The sequence below is a fragment of the Pseudorasbora parva genome, chromosome 14 (assembly GCF_024679245.1).
Source record: "Pseudorasbora parva isolate DD20220531a chromosome 14, ASM2467924v1, whole genome shotgun sequence".
NCBI lineage: Eukaryota > Metazoa > Chordata > Actinopteri > Cypriniformes > Gobionidae > Pseudorasbora > Pseudorasbora parva.
Genome location: NC_090185.1, coordinates 5,729,767 through 5,751,052, shown reverse-complemented (window position 1 = coordinate 5,751,052; position 21,286 = coordinate 5,729,767). Strand labels below are relative to the sequence as shown.

The following is a 21,286-nucleotide window of genomic DNA, read 5'->3' as shown; positions in this document are numbered from 1 at the left end:
AAAAACGGCTGTGTGATGTCATGATTGACAGCTGAGATCGACATCATCTCTGAGTGAAGAAATTGTCACTAAGGCACTAACAGACTTTTTTCGGGATTATTGGGAGCAGATTATTTAATTTAATTTCCATAACTGTTTATTTCACACCAACATAATTAATTGTTCTGCATCTGCAACTCCGATCCAGGAATTTTTAAATTTTAATGTTGCACTAAAATCCAAAAGTGAAGAATTGATGTTATTTATTACTTGATTGTTCAAGCTACCTCACAGAAGTGCTCTGTTTGTTAGAGTTAAAATAAGGTGAATAAAATAAAAAATATTGTTTTTTTGCTCTTCTTTATTTTATTTTTTTATGTATTATAGAAGTATCGGATCGGGACTCGGTATCGGCAGATACTCAAAATCAAATGACTCGGACTCGAGGGCAAAAAAACCTGATCGGGACATCCCTAATATATATATATATATATATATATATATATATATATATATATATATATATATATATATATATATATATATATATATATATATAACAGCAAACATTAATAGGGAAAGAAAAGGGTTAACAATATTACTTTGAAACAAGTTTTATAGCCTACATAAGATTCCATATTTTCTGCTGAACTTTTATTAGACTCCAGGACAGGTCGAAAGAAAAGTGTGTTTTTTCACTGAGCTCATTCTCTGCAGTCTGAGCTCGATGCACTGCAAGCTCACTCTCGCTCAGATAAATCATTTACACCATCACCGCTTATGGTAGCTACATGTATTTTATTGAACTAAATACATTACAATTGGCTAAAACGAATATGCAGGTTACTTTTCTGAATAAGAGCGCTTCCGAGTTCGTGTTCTTCACAATGTTCACGAGAATTGTGGCACAGTGCGGCGCACACACACAAAATATCAGCAGTTCAAAAGAGAGCGTGCATCTTTTAAAGGGCCGCACTATATTCCTACTCATGGAATATGGACGTCCTCCAGGTATGGTGTGCGCTCTCAGGTCCGCATGACAGCTTTCACATTACTAATTTTTCATACAAACTGTGCCCCACTGTTCTGAATTAAGCTGCCAGTGTAAAAACTCCCTTTATTAATATTCTTAAAATGAGAGAAATCACAGCTTATTCTGAATTTTTAAGTTTAGGCTTAAGAGACATGAACTAGTTCTTTGAAAAACATCTGTGACCTTTGATACATGTCTAGTCTTCATTCTCTGAGTAGCCTATGGTTTCACTAATAATAAACGTACATTTGCATAAAGCATGCATGTAATTGTCCATGCCCATGTTGATTAGAGTATTAAAACTTAAAAACATATAAATTTAAGGTACATTTAGAACTGATAAAAATGTGTGATTAAATTGCGATTAATCACGAGTTAACTCATGACGATTAATCAGGTCCTTCTAAAAAATGTGCATATTGTGATAAAAGTTAATTATTTTCCATAATGTAATGATAAAAATGTAACTTTCATATATTTTAGATTCATTGCACACCAGCTGAAATATTTCAGGTCTTTTATTGTTTTAATACTGATGATTTTGGCATACAGCTCTTGAAAACCCAAAATTCCCATCTAAAAAAATTAGCATATTTCATCCGACCAATAAAAAAAAAGTGTTTTTAATACAAAAAAAGTCAACCTTCAAATAATTATGTTCAGTTGTGCACTCAATACTTGGTCGGGAATCCTTTTGCAGAAATGACTGCTTCAATGCGGCGTGGCATGGAGGCGATCAGCCTGTGGCACTGCTGAGGTGTTCTGGAGGCCCAGGATGCTTCGATAGCGGCCTTAAGCTCATCCAGAGTGTTGGGTCTTGCAACTCTCAACTTTCTCTCCACAATATCCCACAGATTCTCTATGGGGTTCAGGTCAGGAGAGTTGGCAGGCCAATTGGTCACAGTAAAACCATGGTCAGTAAACCATTTACCAGTGGTTTTGGCACTGTGAGCAGGTGCCAGGTCATGCTGAAAAACCAAATCTTTATAAAGCTTTTCAGCAGATGGAAGCATGAAGTGCTCCAAAATCTCCTGATAGCTAGCTGCATTAACCCTGCCCTTGATAAAACACAGTGGACCAACACCAGCAGCTGACATGGCCCCCCAGACCATCACTGACTGTGGGTACTTGACACTGGACTTCCGGCATTTTGGCATTTCCTTCTCCCCAGTCTTCCTCCAGACTCTGGCACCTTGATTTCCGAATGACATGCAAAATTTAAGCAACAGTCTAGTGCTGCTTCTCTGTAGCCCAAAAGTGGCTTGACCTGGGGAATGCGGCACCTGTAGCCCATTTCCTGCACACGCCTGTGCACGGTGGCTCTGGATGTTTCTACTCCAGACTCAGTCCACTGCTTCCACAGGTCCCCCAAGGTCTGGAATCGGTCCTTCTCCACAATCTTCCTCAGGGTCCGGTCACCTCTTCTCGTTGTGCAGCAATTTTTACCGCACTTTTTCCTTCCCACAGACTTCCCACTGAGGTGCCTTGATACAGCACTCTGGGAACAGCCTATTCATTCAGAAATTTCTTTCTGTGTCTTACCCTCTCGCTTGAGGGTGTCAATGATGGCCTTCTGGACAGCAGTCAGGTCGGCAGTCTTACCCATGATTGTGGTTTTGAGTAATGAACAAGGCTGGGAGTTTTTAAAAGCCTCAGGAATCTTTTGCAGGTGTTTAGAGTTAATTAGTTGATTTAGATGATTAGGTTAATGGCTCGTTTAGAGAACCTTTTCATGAGATGCTACTTTTTTTAAATAGGAATTTGGGGTTTTCATGAGCTGTATGCCAAAATCATCAGTATTAAAACAATAAAAGACCTGAAATAGTTCAGTTGGTGTGCAATGAAGCTAAAATATATGAAAGTTTAATTTTTATCATTACATTAGGGAAAATAAGTTTACTTTATAGTTACAAAGAATTGTTATTGCAGATTCCATAGACATCAGTGTATATTTTAAACAATAAATGTATTGTTTTGCTAGTACTTATGTGTATTTAAATGCCTAAAAAATACATTATGTTATAGAAAACACTGAACAGTTGTTGTATATGATGAGCGCTGAGTGTGTCTATCTCTGGGTCAGTGTGAAAGCGCATTTGAATTTAGCAGTTGATCACATGATGCGCTGAACATTCTAATCACACCGGTGTGATCATACGCATCGAACGGTTAATTTAATAAATCATTATAATCTGTTCATCTGTGAAAAACCCTGTTTCTGTTTGTTCTGTGTGTGATGTTCTTGATGGGAGATTCAGAGACAGACTGAAACTGGACAATCAAACTGGATTCATGGTAATATAACACAAGTATAGCATTACACATCTCTGTTTTCAATAAAATAAAATAAAAACCTTTGACAGATACAGATGTAGGATGTTCATAACTGTGGAATTCGGTCGTCATCAGTCTGTGAACGTTTCTCCTTTTGAGGTTTCATTCAGCAGGTATAAAACTAGTTCAGTAAACATATTTTTAAATTGAAGTTAAAGGGTTAGTTCACCCAAAAATGTAAATTATTTAATGAATTACTCCCCCTCATGTCGTTGGACACCCGTCAGACCTTCGTTCATCTTCTGAACACAAATGAAGATATTTTAGTGTAAAGCTGAGAAAGGCTTCAGAAAGGCCTCCATTGGCATTCAGTACATTCCAACTCACAAGACCCATAAAGGCACTAAACACATCGATACAAAGCCCATCTCCCCACAGTGGCTGTACAATAATTTTACAATGCGACGAAAATAGTTATTGTGCGCACAAAAATCAAAATAATGACTTTATCCACCAAGTTATTAACTTGAACTCGGCGCATGCGCGAGAATATGACGCAGCTCCACCGTTCATGACCCAGGAGAGGAGGAGCGAGACCTGCACGGAAGACAATAACTTGGTGGATAAAGTCATTATTTAGATTTTTTTGGTGCACAAAAACTACTTTCGTCGCATTGTTAAATTATTGTACAGCCTCTATAGTGAGATGGGCTTTGTATCGATGTGTTTAGTGCCTTTATGGGTCTTGTGAGTGGGAATGTACTGAATGCCAATGGAGGCCTATCTGAAGCCTTTCTCAACTAAAATATCTTCATTTGTGTTCCGAAGATGAACGAAGGTCTGACGGGTGTTTTTTTCAGGTCGGACCTTTCAGAAAGTTCTTTTCCTCATGACATGAGGGTGAGTAATTAATGAAATCATTTTCATTTTTGGGTGAACTAACCCTTTAAGTTGGGTCATCTAAAAATAATAGTTCAAGCTACTTTGAAGAGGGAAATTCAGTGAATGTTAAAAAAAAAAACTAGTTGCGAACTAGTTGCTAAATAATAATTAATTTAAGTCATATAATTTTGTTTTTTCACAGCAATTTTTTGTAAATTTTCATTTGAAGGAAAACTGAAACAACAGCAGATGCACAGTTGGGAAAATGAGGTTATCAGAGAAATGTTATTGAAGTATATAAAGCATTAGATTCAAAATTATAACATTACAGACATGAATGTCAACATCAGAGTGAATATCCACGCCAGGGGCACATTAAACAAACTGATTTCCCAGAAATATTCTGACATGTTTCCCAAAATTCACTATGGTCACATTTTCTGTCGTTGCCAATAGAGTTCAATGGAGCTTTCAACTGTTGTTGACTAACAATGATTCTGGGAAATGCCCCCTGTTGTCCATTTCTCGTAATACACTTCACCAACTGGAACATTTTCACTTAAGGGTGTACTCACTTTTGTTTGCAGAGGTTTAGACATTAATGGCTGTGTGTTGAGTTATTTTGAGGGGATTGCAAATTTACACCTTTGTCCAAGCTGTACACTCACTACTTAACATTGTAGCAAAGTGTCCTTTCTTCAGTGTTGTCCAATGAAAAGAGATAATGCAATATTTACAAAAATGTGAGGGGTGTACTCACTTTTGTGAGATACTGTATATGTATGTTGAATAATATTTAGAATAGAGTTGAACAAGAGGAGCAAAAGAAGCCAATATAAGGAACGACATCAGTAAATAAGCCCTGGAGCAAAACATGATCTGCGTTTTGGACCGTACATGGAATGGCGATTTTGAGTGACCTGATTACCACATAGTCTCAGTGAGCTTTTTTATTTACATTCTGCATATACACAGGATTATTTAAGCATTTTCACACTTTTGGAAAACATTTAAAAACACTGATATTGTCTGGGAAGACACAATATCAATCCTGTTTATTTCTGCTTGATTTACACTGGTTTTGACTTGAACTTTGTTCACTGTGTGTGTCATTTGAACTTTGCCAGTTTTTAAGTTTGAAAATGTAAGATCAACAAAAGCTTATTGATTTTCATGATGTAAAAGAGGATGGACGTCTGAGAGTAAACTGTGACAGAGGTCAGGGGAGGATTCACACTCAACCAGATAAATATCAGATCAATCTGAGTCAAGATTAGATGAGATCAATCTTTCAGACATTTGAAGAGTCACTATCGTGGGCTTTTCAGTGAACCGATGAAGAAAATGTTTCTCAGATTAGTTTTGCTCTGTTCGTGTTTGTGGCGTCTGGATGGTGAGTTTTAAATGTGTTTTTATGTCTTCAGTTGTTTCTGTTCTGGTATCATGTGATAAATTACTGGTTAAATGAGTTAGAGAAGATTAACATTCACTGTTAGTGTCAGCAACGGTGGCTGTAGTGAAGCGCACGACTCAGGAAATAACTCAAAGAACAGTCTTTACTCTAATAATCCACACAATACACAGGAGAATCATGGGGAGAAACACAAGCACGTAATTTATATTAGCTGGCCTTAACTACTATGTACTAACATTGTAATTAATAATTTGATATAATGCACATATTGTGTACATACATGCTTTTACATTGTACTTACATTTTTAAAAAATACCTGCATGTAATTACGTCTGTAAATAATTTCTGTAGTTACATTTGTAATTATACATTTGGCACTTCCCTTACACCTAACCCTACCCTTAAACTGACCCACACCACCACACCTGACCCTAACTCTACCCTTAAACTGACCCACACCACCACACCTGACCCTAACCCTACCCTTAAACTGACCCACACCACCACACCTAACCCTAACTGTACCCTTAAACTGACCCACACCACCACACCTGACCCTAACCCTACCCTTAAACTGACCCACACCACCACACCTGACCCTAACTCTACCCTTAAACTAACCCACACCACCACACCTGTCCGTAACTCTACCCTTAAACTGACCCACACCACCACACCTGACCCTAACTCTACCCCTAAACTTACCCACACCACCACACCTGTCCCTAACTCTACCCTTAAACTGACCCACACCACCACACCTGACCCTAACTCTACCCTTAAACTGACCCACACCACCACACCTGACCCTAACTCTACCCTTAAACTGACCCACACCACCACACCTGACCCTAACTCTACCCTTAAACTGACCCACACCACCGCACCTGTCCCTAACTCTACCCGTATCCAACCTCAATATCAGCAAAAGGGCTTTGCAATACAATTTAAACACAGTAAGTACATTTTACTTATTTTTTGATGTAAGTACACAGTACTTAAGGCCACCTAATGTAGTTGGTAATATAAGGGGGGCCATCAGATCAATTTAAATCTGATTAAATATGAAGCTCAGATTTTCGACAGCATTAGTCTGAGTGTGACATTAAACATTAAAGTAAAAGTGTCTTTAGTTATTGTTCCATATATAAATCTATTTCTCTTTTCATTCATCATCTTTTGTCTTTATGCTGCTGCAGAATATCATAATCTTCACATTTAAATGAATAAAAGTATTTTAGTGAAGCTTCATCAAACCAATATCAAGAGATTTTAAAGCTTTATTCTGTGAAAAAACATTTCAGAAGTGTTCGGTAGTGATCCTGTTCATCTAGTGTCCGTGAAAAAGGGAGACTCAGTCACTCTAGACTCTGATCTCACTGAAGTGAAGGATTATGATCTGATTCAGTGGATGTTTGGAAACACTTTAATCGCTGAAATCAATAAACGGGCCGACAGCTTCTCTGTATATGATGATGTTCTTGATGGGAGATTCAGAGACAGACTGAAGCTGGACAAACAAACTGGATCTCTGACCATCACAAACACCAAAACTGAACATATTGGACATTATAAAGTACAGATGAGCGGTGTGAGGAAGAGGTTGAAGAATTTACGTCTCACTGTCTTTGGTGAGTTAAATATCAGATTCTCCTGTTTTATATTTTAATCAGCACAAATATTTAATTATTAATCCAAATAATCAAAATCTGTTTGTTTTCTGTGTGCGTGCGCGTGTGTGTGTGTGTGTGTGTGTGTGTGTGTGTGTGTGTGTGTGTGTGTGTGTGTGTTTGATGATACAGTAAAAATATCAGTGAATGAGGGAGATTCAGTCACTCTAGACTCTGATCTCACTGAACTGAAGGATGATGATCTGATTCAGTGGAGATTTAAAACTTTAATTGCTGAAATCAATAAACGGACCGACAGCTTCACTGTATATGATGATGATCTTGATGGGAGATTCAGAGACAGACTGAAGCTGGACAATCAAACTGGATCTCTGACAATCACAAACATTACAATGAAACATGCTGGAGATTATGATCTAAAGATCAACGGTGTGTGGGTTGAATTCTATCTCACTGTCATTGGTGAGTTCAAAAACATTTGCACCTGTTTTTTAATGACAAAAGTGAAAATAATTGATACTTATTTTACTTATTTTTTTGTTCCCTTTCAGTCGGTCACTTTCGACGTACATCAGAACTGAACCGAAGAATGGGATCTGACTTTAGAGACCAATGCTACTTCGAGTGTTTAAAAATGAGCCAATGAAATTTGCCATGCGATCCACGCATTCCATGCTCCGCACCGCAGCGCGTGTATAAAATAGGAAGTGGAATGGTAGATCAGCACTTTCTACTTCAGTCAGTCGGTCGGCGCTCTAGATGCGCGGTCGAGACTATGAAACCCCAGATGGGGTCGAGTCCCTTCGCCTGTTCCCCGATCTAGTTCATTTCTAGTGTTACTGGAAAAGGGCTACTTTGGCTGATAAGCGCTGGTTGCCTGAGGATTACAGTGGGAATTCCCCACCGGGTAAATCCCTACGGGCCCCCACTCCTCTATCGGATCAAAAGCATGCTGAGACTCTGTTCTTGGGTGGTACGGATTCTCTCATGAGAACACGACCACGTCAGGGCATTGTTCGCCTTGCCTTCTTCATAGAGGCTTGAGCGCTCAGTGCGCTGTGTGCCGTTCTGACGGCCACGTTCGCATGCCTGCTGGTAGTTAAAGATGGAATCGCTGATCCTAAAGAGAAAGGGTCTTAGCGTTTCATTTTTGGCTCTGGCAGAGGACAGATGTCAATTGCTGCATCGGAGAGAGGGGAATATGGAGCGCCATAAGGGCCATAATTCAACAAAAAAAAAAAATGTTTTCCCTCTCTCACTGTCCTCTGTCCTGCACACACGGGGGTAGTCCCAGCCAAGGGGTTGTGCAGGAACTGCGTGCGGTGTTGGACCTCGCCCTAGGGGTGGCGAAAATCGCTGCACGCTCCCTGGGTCGGGCGATGTCCACAATAGTGGTCTAGGAACAGGGGGCTAACCTGGCAGATATGCGTGAGAAAAGCCTGTCTGTCGAGCTGGCCTCCTCGGCGACGCCATCAAGAACTTTGCCCAGCAGTTCTTGGTAGCCCAGAAGCAGACGGAGGCGTTGCACCAGGGTGCCGACGACCAGCTGCTCGGTCGTCGGTCACAGCGCCTCTGCCGGCTTGTCGCCGAGGGCATCCCCTCCTGCGTCCGCCTCCACCCTGCTAGAGCTGAGCAGCAGCCTCTACTGGAGGAGCAGGGTGCCGGACGCGAGTGAGGCGCCCAACCCGTCCAGGGCCCGCTAACCGGCAGGCAAGCGCAAGGGGACGCGGCCCTGAGACGGGCCGGCTAGGGAGAACAGGAGCCCCGGGGGCCCTGACTGGTTAACGGTTCTGCCACTGGCTCTCCGGAGTCCAGCGGTACCCACATGTTCAAAAGCAGTTTCCTCTCTCTCTGGGCCCCAAGAGGGTCAGGTTGGTAGTGTGCGACACCCCCGGGCCTTGCCGCTTCTTTCCTCCCCTCCCCTCGCCAGCGGGCAGTAGTGTGGGCACCGAGACCGCCTTCGGGCCTTCTCACTCACACTCTGCCCCAACCTGGAATACTCAGATAACCCTCCGGGCCGCCATGGGGCCTCCCGAGTCGGATCTGAGTGCTCCACCTCCCTGCCTCCGGGCAGCAGGCAGCAGAGTGGGCACTGAGGACACCTCCGGGCCTTCTCACCCACACACTGCCTTACACTGGAGTACACAGTCAACACTCCAGGCCGCCCCTGGGCCTCCCGAGACGGGGCTGAGTACTCCACCTCCCTGCCTTCGGGCCGTGGACAGCAGAGTAGGCTTCACGGACGCCTCCGGGCCTTCTCACCTACCCTCTGTCCAAACCAGGAGTGTTCAGGCAACACTTTGGGCCGCCTCCGGGCCTCCCGAGTCGGGCCAGAGCACTCCGGTTCGCTGCCCTACCCCAGGCATGTCTGTGGTGCCGTTGGTCCCGCTAGCACGGTCTCTGGGGGTCTGGCTAGGTCTTCCCAGGCCGTCTCGCTGGCTCATCCGTACCATCAGACTCGGCTACGCAAATCAGTTTGCGCGCCGGCCGCCCAAGTACAAGGGCATCCTCTTCACCTCCGTGCGAAGCAGTGATGCTCCTGTCTTGAGGTCAGAGATCGAGGTCCTACTGGCGAAGGACACGATCGAGCCGGTTCCTCCAGCCGATATGAAGACGGGGTTCTACAGCCCCTACTTCATTGTGCCCAAGAAAGGGGGTGGGTTACGACCGATCCTGACCTGCGTGTCCTGAACCGGGCCCTGCACAAGCTCCCGTTCAGGATGCTAATGCAGAAATGCATTTTTCAGTGCATCCGTCCTCAGGATTGGTTTGCAGCGATCGACCTGGAGGACGAGTACTTCCATGTGTCTATTCTCCCTCGACACAGACCGTTCCTACGTTTTGCATTCGAGGGGAAAGCATATCAGTACAAGGTCCTGCCCTTCGGGCTGTCCCTGTCGCCCCGCGTCTTTATGAAGGTCGCGGAGGCAGCCTTTGTTCCGCTCAGAGAACGCGGCGTTCGTATCCTCAACTACCTCGACGATTGTCTGATTCTAGCCCAGTCGAAGGACCAGTTGTGTGAACACAGGGAGCTGGTGCTCAGTCACCTCACCCGGTTGGACCTTCGGGTCAACCGAGAGAAGAGCAAACTCTGTCCTACACAGAGGATCTCTTATTTCGGTGTGGAGTTGGACTCAACGAAGAGCGAGTCCAGTCAGTGTTGAACTGCTTGAATATGTTCAAGGGCAGGACAGCGGTCCCACTGAAATTCTTTCAAAAGCTCCTGGGGCATATGGCATCTGCAGCCGCGGTAACGCCGCTCGGATTGCTTCATATGAGACCGCTTCAACGCTGGCTCAATGGCCGAGTCCCGAGGTGGGCGTGGCAGAGCGGTCAGTACCGGGTCCCAGTGTCTCCTTACTGCCGCCAAACCTTCAGCCCGTGGTCCAAAACTTCGTTTCTCCAGGCCGGGGTGCCCCTAGAACAAGTGTCCAGGCATGCTGTGCTGTTCACGGATGCCTCGGCCACCGGCTGGGGGGCCACGTACAACGGGCATGCAGCTGCAGGTCTGTGGACGGGGCCGCAATTGCATTGGCATATCAGTTGCCTCGAGTTACTGGCAGTACATTTGGCTCTCCGCCGCCTCAAGGGGCCGCTGCGTGGCAAGCATGTACTGGTCCGTACGGACAGCACCACGGCCGTTGCGTACATCAACCGTCAGTGTGGTCTACGGTCCCGTCGTCTGCTCCAACTTGCCCGCCACCTCCTCCTGTGGAGTCAGAAGCAGCTGAGGTCGCTTCGGGCCATTCATGTCCCTGGTGCGCTGAACCAGACAGCCGACAAGCTCTCTCGTCAGCCGACACTTCCGGGAGAGTGGCGACTCCACCCCCAGGTGGTCCAGCTGATTTTGGAACAGTTCGGAGCTGCACAGGTAGATCTGTTTGCCTCTCCGGACTCGACCCATTGCCAGTGGTACTATTCTATGACCGAGGGTACCCTCGGCACAGATGCACTGGCACACAGCTGGCCCCGGGACCTACGCAAATATGCGTTTCCCTCAGTGAGCCTGCTTGCACAGACACTGTGCAAGGTCAGGGAGGACGAGGAGCAGGTCTTGCTAGTTGCGCCCTACTGGCCCAACCGGACCTGGTTCCCAGAACTATCTCTCCTCGCGACAGCCCCTCCTTGGCCCATTCCCCTGAGGAAGGATCTGCTTTCTCAGGGACGGGGCACTCTATGGCACCCGCGTCCAGACCTCTGGAATCTTCATGTCTGGTCCCTGGACGGGACGTGGAGGATCTAGATCGACTACCACAAGCTGTCGTAGATACCATCGCTTCGGCTAGAGCCCCCTCTACGAGGCGCCTCTATGCTCTGAAGTGGAACCTGTTCGTTGAGTGGTGCGCTTCCCACCGGGAAGACCCCCGAAGGTGTTCGATTAGTGTCGTGCTTTCCTTCCTGCAAGATGGGTTGGAGCGAAGGCTGTCTCCCTCCACCCTCAAAGTATATGTTGCCGCAATAGCGGCATACCACGTTGCAGTAGAAGGTAAGTCCGTGGGAAGGCACGACCTAATCGTCAGGTTCCTTAGAGGTGCGAGGAGACTAAATCCTCCTACCTCGATACCCTCTTGGGATTTAGCTCTAGTGCTGAGAGCACTTCAGAGCCCTCCCTTCGAGCCTTTGGCATCTTGTGAACTTAAGATATTGTCAATGAAGACAGTGCTCCTGACCGCATTGGCCTCTATCAAGAGGGTAGGGGACCTGCATGCATTTCCGGTCAACGAATCATGCCTAGAGTTCGGGCCCGGTAACTCTCACGTTGTCCTGAGACCCCGGTCCGGATATGTGCCCAAGGTTCCTACCACTCCCTTTCGAGATCTGGCTTTGCTGTGTTCGGTCCGCACTCTTCGCGCTTATATCGACCGGACCCAAAGCTTTCGGACCTCAGAGCAACTTTTCGTCTGTTACGGAGGCCAGCAGAAGGGAAAGGCTGTCTCCAAGCAGAGGTTAGCCCACTGGATAGTGGATGCTATAGTCTTGGCTTACCAGTCCCAAGACGTGCCTTGCCCGTTCGGTGTAAGAGCACACTCCACTAGGGGTGTTGCTTCTTTCTAGCACCATGCCCTCAAGGGGCCGTGGTCCGCAATATTCTATCTCCCGAGGTAGGCACGCTTTTCCAGCGTTATCCAGAGATAGTCATTCTTAGTGGGTCTTGCAGAAACAGCAGTGACTGTCCTTCCTGCTTGGAGCCCTGGCTTCCGTACCATACTAGACGGTACAGTGTGCTCAAGCAGGATGCTGGAAGGGCCAGCATCCTGGCGTTTTCAATAGGGATCCCATTCGTCGGTTCAGTTCTGACGTACGTCGAACGTGACCGACTGAAAGGGAACGTCTCGGTTACGTATGTAACCCTCGTTCCCTGAAGGAGGGAATGGAGACGTACGTCCCGTCGCCAGGTGCTGTGCTTCTGCTGGGAGTCCGGTCACTAGTCGGCTCCTCAGCAGGAAAAGCGCTGATCTACCATTCCACTTCCTATTTTATACCCGCGCTGCGGGGCGGAGCGTGGAATGCGTGGATCGCATGCCAAATTTCATTGGCTCGTTTTAAAACACTCGAAGTAGGATTGGTCTCTAAAGTCAGATCCCATTCGTCGGTTCAGTTCTGACGTTACGTCTCCGTTCCCTCCTTCAGGGAACGAGGGTTGCATACGTAACCAAGACATTTGTTTTATGATATTATTTAAATTTTAAATGTTAAACTATTTAATTTAATGAAGCATTATAATCTTTATTATTTATCTTTATTTCTGTTTTTTCTGTGTGTTTGATGATTCAGTGTCATTGATGGAGGGAGATTCAGTCACTCTAGACTCTGAGCTCACTCAAATAGAGAATAATGTGATTCAGTGGAGATTTGGAGATCATAACACTGTAATCGCTCAAATCAATTATGGGACTGACAGAGTCTCTGTATATGATAATGTTCTTGATGGGAGATTCAGAGACAGACTGAAGCTGGACAATCAAACTGGATCTCTGACCATCACAAACATCACAACTGAACATGTTGGAGATTATAAACTACACATCAACTTTTGGAGACGGCGTTCTTATTTTCGTTTCACTGTCTATGGTGAGTTAAATATTTGTTTAATTTTTAATTTATTTTAATTTTTATAAATAGATCTAAAGACATATCATAATTCCCTTTTTACATTAACATCCGGTTTATATTTCACTTTTTCTATCAGTTTTAAATGCTCTACTTTTGATCAGTTTTGGTTCCTCTCAATGTTTCTTCCTCGTCTGCTTGCATATCTTCATTCATCCTCATTTCTCTTTATTCTCTCATGTTTTTCAGCTCCTCTGCCTGTTCCTGTCATCAGCAGTAACTCTTCAAACTGATCTTCATCATCATCATCATCATCATCATCATCATCATCATCATATCTTAATTTGTGTTCCGAAGATAAACATGAGGGTAAATAATTCATGACAGAATGTTAATTTTTTGGGTGAACTGTCCCTTTAATAACTGTGAAAACATGTTTAAAAGTCAAATATATTTAGAGGAAGATTTAATGGCACAATATTGCTGATTAAATTGTTGATTTTGATATTTGGAATGAATTTTGGGTTTGTATGTTCCATTGACTTGTAGTTGATTAATGTAGTTTTGTATTTTTTACTTGTTGGGACCCCAGTAAGAGTAGCCACTGCCTATTTTTTCTTTCAGTCAGTTGTTTTGCATTGGTGTTTGAAAAAGTAAGAACAGTGTTGTGGTAAAAAAAAAATGTGCTCATTTCTTAATAACTGACAAACTTCTTCCCATATCTCGGTTTTGACCACTTCAGCCTAAGTCTTATTTCCTTATTTTATAAATATACGGGAATTGACGTGAAGGAGACCACAGATGCTTTAGCAAGCTTTAAAATAAGACAGGATAATAGAGGTATCATATAGTAATTCGTATTATTATAATGAATGCATGACAAAAACAATGGGATGAAGAATGTAAAGGACGTCATTTGTACAAGATAAAACAAGTAGTAGCTAATATGAAATCATCTGGAAGAACATCTAGAGAGCAAATTATAATATCTAGAATGAGGTTAGGACATACTGGGTTAAATAAAACAATGTATTTATTGAGAAAGCATCCCTCAGGTATGTGTGATTGTGGAATGGAGGAAGAGTCAGCATGTTTTATGTCTTTGTATTAAGTGTGAGACACAGATAATAAGATTAAAAGATGATTTATAGAAACATGGGGTGAGTGTGCTGAATCTAAAGAATATATTAAATGAACAACAGATAAATAAAGCAGTATTCATTTTTCTGAAAGCAACTGGATTAATAAATAGAATTATTTGTATTTATTTATTTTCCTCTTTATTTAATTTATTTGTATATCTGGCCCACACTCCAGTACAGTAGGTGGCGGAAATGCACCTAAATTGTTAGTTTCCACTCGCCAAAGGAAAATTTGAAGAAGAAGAAGATTGTCTCTTGTATTATCCCCTGCACCATTGATGGTGAGTTCCATGGTTCATGTCAAGTCTCTGTTTATTTGTCTGTTTTATAAACTGTGTTTGGGTTCATCGAAGCTCGCCTCCAGTGGACTTCTGTTACAGACTTTATAAATATATAATAATATAAAATAGACATCGTCCTCTATTAGACTGATAGCTTTAAAACCAATGTACAGTGTAAGTAAATCTGTAACATTTCAGTTTGTCATATAAAGGCTTTTTTGAGACGTTGGGTCACTAAAATGTTTTTTTTTTTTCTAAGCCTTGTTTTAGTTATAGCTTACATAGAGTAGAGTTAAGCTATGATGATTATTGTATGAGCTCATCATGTTTATTAAGAAGAAAAGACCAAGGTAAATGCTTTAAGAGTGCATGCTTTCACTGCCTGATTATAATGCAGTTTGAATCTTCCACAGAAAAAAGATATGAGATAAAACCTGAATGTTTTTTTTTGTTTGTTTTACTTATGTTGGAAGAGTGCCGTTTTTCTGAACATCAGCATGATTGCAAATGTGATAATGATTTTATGCAACAGTTCAACAAACAAAGAGTTAACACTGAGTTACATTTAGACACAATATTGCCTGTTTTTGCTCTTTCACAACGAATATAGTTCCAAACAAATCCACAAAAGAGCAGTTACACATCTGACACACACACACACACACACACACACACACACACACACACACACACACCGTGGTGTTTTGTTAGTGAATGAATCTGTGTTTTTGAACAAATAGGGTGAGTCAGTGATTATTGTGATTTAAAGATAGAATTGAAAAAATTCAGATTTGCAAGATAAAATGTCCAAAAAAGGAACAGATCAAGCTTATGTCGAATTCACACTGCACGATTTTCAAACCTGTCAGATCGCTGCTCTTTTCACACTGTATGACTATCTAGGGTAGCATTCAGTCACTGCTGTTAACACTGACTGATGGATCGGTGACAGGAGGTTTCACACTGCATGACTTTACAATAGGAAGAGTCACTGAGAACTCTTTCCGGTGCGCAAAACACGTTTCACAACCAAACACGTGATTTTACAAGGAAATGGAAGATCACACATGCGTCAGACCAGAGTTCTCGCGTGAGACTGGAATTATTAAAAATGATAAACTACAGAAAGTTTGCAATCCAAATTGTCTGTGCTGACTTGCAGCAAAAATGAGAAAAAGAAAAAAGATTATGGAGGGGTAATGGTTAAGGAGACACAGGGAGCAACAATTGTGTTCTGCGAAAATAATTTGATGTAAATAAATAATTTTGCAATGTTCTGCTGCTGCGGCTGGACAAGCAAATATTTGTGCTTGCTTTGTTTCTGTTTGATAAAATTGTAAATATATCTATTAAAATACTGATATTCTGGTCTGGAACTCCTCTCTGAACCTCCTGCTGCCCTGTATCTTGCTCTCCTTTTGGCCCATGAACACATCACATAAACACAGCAGGATTTTGAATCACCGACAGGTCCAGATATTAAGCATGCCAAATATCTCACAGGTGTCAGTGACATGTCGGTGATTCTCTTAGATCACGTCTTTGAAAATCAACTCTGCGTGATTGTTACTCGTGTGCAAAAGCACCGATTTGCTTATGATTTAGGACATTTGTGAGGGCAAGGGGTGGGACAAGGGCGAGGAGTGGGACAAGGGCGAGGGGTGGGAAAACGGCGAGGGCAAGGGGTGGGACAAGGGCGAGGGAGAGGAGTAGGGCGAGGGGTAGGGCAAGGGCGAGGGGTGGGACAAGGGTGAGGGCGAGGGGTGGAACGGGCGAGACTGAGGAGTAGGGCGAGGAGTGGGGCGAGGGCGAGGGGTGGGACAAGGGTGAGGGCGAGGGGTGGGACATGGGTGAGGGCGAGGAGTAGGGCGAGGAGTAGGGCAAAGGCAAGTGCGAGGAGTAGGGCAAGGGCAAGGGCGAGGAGTGGGGGGAGGGGTGGGACAAGGGTGAGGGATGGGGCGAGGAGTAGGGCAAGGGCGAGGTCTAGGGCGAGGGCGAGGAGTAGGGAAAGGGCGAGGAGTGGGACAAGGGCGAGGAGTTGGACAAGGGTGAGGGCAAGGAGTAGGGCAAGGGCAAGGGTGAGGATTGGGGCGAGGGCGAGAAGTGGGGCGAGGGTGAGGAGTGGGACAAGGGTGAGGAGTGGGACAAGGGTGAGGAGTGGGACAAGGGTGAGGAGTGGGGTGAGGACAAGGAGTGGGACATGGGCAAGGGCAAGGAGTGGGACAAGGGCGAGGGTGAGGAGTGGTACAAGGGCGAGGGCTAAGGACTGGGACAAGGGCGAGGAGTGGGACAAGGGCGAGGAGTGGGACGAGGGCGAGGAGTAGGACATGGGCGAGGAGTTGGACAAGGTCGTGGAGAGGGACAAGGACGAGAAGTGGGACAAGGGCGTGGAGAGGGACAAGGACGAGGAGTGGGACAAGGGCGTGGAGAGGGACAAGGGTGAGGGCGAGGAGTGAGACAGGGACAAGGGTGAGGGCGAGGAGTGGGACAAGGTCGAGGGCAAGGAGTGGGGCAAGGGTGAGGGCAAGGAGTGGGGCGAGGGTGAGAGTGGGACAACACAAAACACACCGATACAAAGTCAATCTCACTACAGTGGCTGTACAATAATTTTACAATGTGACAAAAATAGTTATTGTTCGCACAAAAATCAAAATAACAACTTTATCCACCAAGTTATTGATGTGAACTCGACGCATGCGTGAGAATATGACACAGATCTGCCGTTCGAATACATGACCCAGAAGAGGAGGAGCGCCGCTATCGCCTGAGTCCACGTCCGAGACCTACACGGAAGACAATAGCTTGGCAGATAAAGTCATTATTTAGAATTTTTTGCGCACAAAATTATTTTCGTCGCATTGTAAAATGATTGTACAGCCACTGTAGTGAGATGGGCTTTGTATGGATGTGTTTAGTGCCTTTATGGGTCTTGTGAGTGGGAATGTACTGAATCCCAATGGAGGCCTATCTGAAGCCTGTCTCAGGCATCAGCTTTCAACAAAAATATCTTCATTTGTGTTCTGAAGATGAACGAAGGTCTTACGGGTGTCCAACAACATGAGGGTGAGTAATTAATGAAATAATTTTCATTTTGGGTGAACATACCCTTTTAGTTTGGTCAACTAAAAATAACAGTTCAAGAAACTTTGAAGAGGGAAATTCAGTAAATGTGTTTCTGTTGTTGCCAATAGAGTTCAATGGACCGTTCAGCTGTTGATGACTAACAATGATTCTCGGAAATGCCCCCTGAATTTTTTGAAACTTTTTCACTTTTGTTGCCAGCGGTTTAGACATTAATGGCTGTGTGTTAAGTTATTTTGAAGGGAGGGCAAATTTACACCTTTGTCCAAGCTTTACACTCACTACTTTACATTGCAGCAAAGTGTCCTTTCTTCAGTGTTGTCCCAAGAAAAGAGATAATACAATATTTACAAAAAATGTGAGGGGTGTACTCACTTTTGTGAGATACTGTATATGCATGTTGAATTATATTTAGAATAGAATTGAACAAGAGGAGCAAAAGAAGCCAATATAAGGAACGACGTCAGTAAATAAGTCCTAGAGCAAAACATGATCTGCGTTTTGGACCGTACATGGAATGGCGATTTTGAGTGACCTGATTACCACATAGTCTCAGTGAGCTTTTTTATTTACATTCTACATATACACAGGATTATTTAAGCATTTTCACACTTTTGGAAAACATTTAAAAACACTGATATTGTCTGGGAAGACACAATATCAATCCTGTTTATTTCTGCTTGATTTACACTGGTTTTGACTTGAACTTTGTTCACTGTGTGTCATCTGAACTTTGCCAGTTTTTAAGTTTGAAAATGTAAGATCAACAAAAGCTTATTGATTTTCATGATGTAAAAGAGGATGGACGTCTGAGAGTAAACTGTGATAGAGGTCAGGGGAGGATTCACACTCAACCAGATAAATATCAGATCAATCTGAGCCAAGATTAGATGAGATCAATCTTTCAGACATTTTAAGAGTCACTTTCGTGGGCTTTTCAGTGAACCGATGAAGAAAATGTTTCTCAGATTAGTTTTGCTCTGTTCGTGTTTGTGGCGTCTGGCTGGTGAGTTTTAAATGTGTTTTTATGGCTTCAGTTGTTTCTGTTCTGGTATCATGTGATAAATTACTGGTTAAATGAGTTAGAGAAGATTAACATTCACTGTTAGTGTCAGCAACGGTGGCTGTAGTGAAGTGCACGACACAGGAAATAACTCAAAGAACAGTCTTTACTCTAATAATCCACACAATACACAGGAGAATCATGGGGAGAAACACAAGCACGTAACGTAGACGATACCGGACGATGAGCTGAACAGAACTCAGGGTTTATATAACAGGGAGATCATGGGAAACAGAAACAGGTCTGGGATTAATGAACTAATGATAGAGAACACAGGCCAATGGAAACAGAGAGAAAACTAAACCAGGGGCTCGTTCTGCGTACGTCGCCATCTCAGTTAGCTGGATTTGATTGTTGACGATTTAGCACGATCTTGGATTGTTTGGTTCTTCGACGATCATCCTGGGCTTGCTGTCATAGCAACAGGTCCGTAAACTTAAACCAGCTCAGGAGCTTATTTCATGTAAACAGGATTAGATCGCGTCTTGAGGTGATATTTAAAATCTGTTCCAGCCAGCGATACTTTATTACAAGAATTCATTACTGAACCAGGGGCAATGATGATTTTAAATAATAATAATAATATAAAAGCTTATTTGAAAATTATATTTTAATGTTGTGTAAAAGGTGCATATAATACTATAGACACAGTCACTTGATTGAGAGATTTATTTGTGATGGAATAATTACTTTATAATTGTACTCAAGGTTTATACACGTTGTACACTTAATCTGCGTCGTGCATTAATTTGAGTGATGACAGATATTATGGGATGGTTTGATGCAGTGCAAGAGGTGCAGATAATTTGATCTTGACCATTAAGAAAGTTTAATTAAAACTGTCAAGTAACTGCTTCTTTTTTTTTCCTTTGTCAAGTTTTTTTGCCAGATGTCTTTTTTAATTATATGATGAACTAATTGATAAAGTAATATGTAATTGTGGTTATGAGTTTTGAATTAATTTTGAATTAATTAATAGTCATGTGCCCCAACAAGTAAAGTCATAACATAATGATACCTTTATAAATCATTAGCTAATGATGAATTAAAGCAGACGACTGGAAGCTGAAATGCATGGCTTTGACCCCTTGTGGTAATTAACACGTTAATTAAAAAAATTAGTTAGTATAATGTTATTAAGGAATTAATACATTATGACATATTTAACTAATAACAATTTAATGATTATTTAATCTATTAATCTTGATGAATGTTCATTAGTTGCTGATGCAGTAATCATTAATAAATTGGTTAGTTCCCTTTCGAAAGGGAACTCGAGCTGCGTCAGCTGACGCTACGGGGAACGCCTTCAGCGTGACAGGTGTCTGAAATCGCTATCAAATCACAATCCTACTGACCGTCGGCAGCTAGTGATGTCATCACCGTGCGACCAGGAAGTATAAAAGGGCACCGTGCCAACATGACGCTATCCTTTTCGTCTTCAGGGACTGTTCTGTCTGGTTCGCTAGAAAGTTTAAGTTGTAAATGAAATGCACACGAAAAAGTAAGGGGGCGTATAGGAAATGCACTGATCCGTGTCCCAGGTTTCTCACGCCTGAGGACACGCACACCCTTTGTGTGCTCTGCCTGGGGGAAGAGCATGCGCGGGAAGTTCTCGAGGGGGCTTCCTGCGCGTACTGCGAGCGTTTTCCGTTGAGGAAGCTCCGCTCTCGTTTGGCCTTCTTCTCGAGGGAAGAAGAGCCAGCATCTGGGAGCGGTCCCGCTCATGCAGAGGCTGAGCGGCCCTGTCTGTCCTGGGGCTCCCAGATGGATCTGGCTCATCGTCTGGAGAGTACAGTGCTCACGGATGATCAGCCAGGTCGCGAGGGCAGGCTGACGGAGGAGGAGTCGGATGGAGACTCCTCCTCTTCGTCAGCCCGTGCTCTTCCAGTCGATCAGAGGATGGCTGTGGATGAGGAGGAAAAAGAGGCTGAGGCCGAATCCTCCCAGCCATCCTGCCCCGTGCATGGGGAGCTGCTGGATGTGATGGGGCGCGTGGCACTGAGACTTCAGCTGCCGTGGCAGAGAGCCAGGGGAGAGGCCGCCCGCCCTGACAGATTGGGTAATCGGTTTCTCCCCGACCATAGCCGCCCAGCTCCCGGGAGCCTTCCATTCCTCCCCGACCTTCATGAGCAGGTCGTGGGGGCATGGAAGAAACCCTACTCGGCGCGAATTCATCGACATCAGCGTTTTAATTTCGTTTAATTTAATTTTAATTTCTGAGGTCCGGTGGCAGCCCAGGCAGGAGGGTGTCCCTGGCCCGTCGAGATCTGAGGATCATCGGCTGGCCCAACGCAGTAGCGTGGCCTCTCGTGCGCCCCCTCCGTGGAGGAGTAGGACGCAGAAGAGGCGGGACACCCGCAACAGGAGGAGAGACATCGGGGAGAAGAACCGCTTCCAGCGCCGGAAGCGAGGTGGTGAGTCTCCGCCCCCGAGGGCGCGGAGGATGTAATGT

The 21,286-nt window shown here is 44.0% G+C and overlaps 1 protein-coding gene across 3 annotated transcripts in view; it reads left to right on the top strand.

Annotated features, from left to right (window-relative positions):
* The first annotated feature begins 5,278 nt into the window (after positions 1-5,278).
* LOC137039949 (uncharacterized) overlaps positions 5,279-21,286 on the top strand; it is a 36,808-nt gene continuing 20,800 nt past the window's right edge. The window contains exons 1-5 of one of the 3 annotated variants that reach the window (XM_067415307.1): positions 5,369-5,561; positions 6,887-7,213; positions 7,385-7,675; positions 12,989-13,285; positions 13,514-13,782. In XM_067415307.1, the coding sequence (XP_067271408.1) occupies positions 5,504-5,561; positions 6,887-7,213; positions 7,385-7,675; positions 12,989-13,285; positions 13,514-13,557 (1,017 nt within the window). In that variant the 5' untranslated portion in view covers positions 5,369-5,503 and the 3' untranslated portion in view covers positions 13,558-13,782. Of the gene's footprint in view, positions 5,562-6,886; positions 7,214-7,384; positions 7,676-12,988; positions 13,286-13,513; positions 13,783-21,286 lie in introns of those variants that run through there. The other 2 variants (XM_067415305.1, XM_067415304.1) reach the window with 2 other exon arrangements.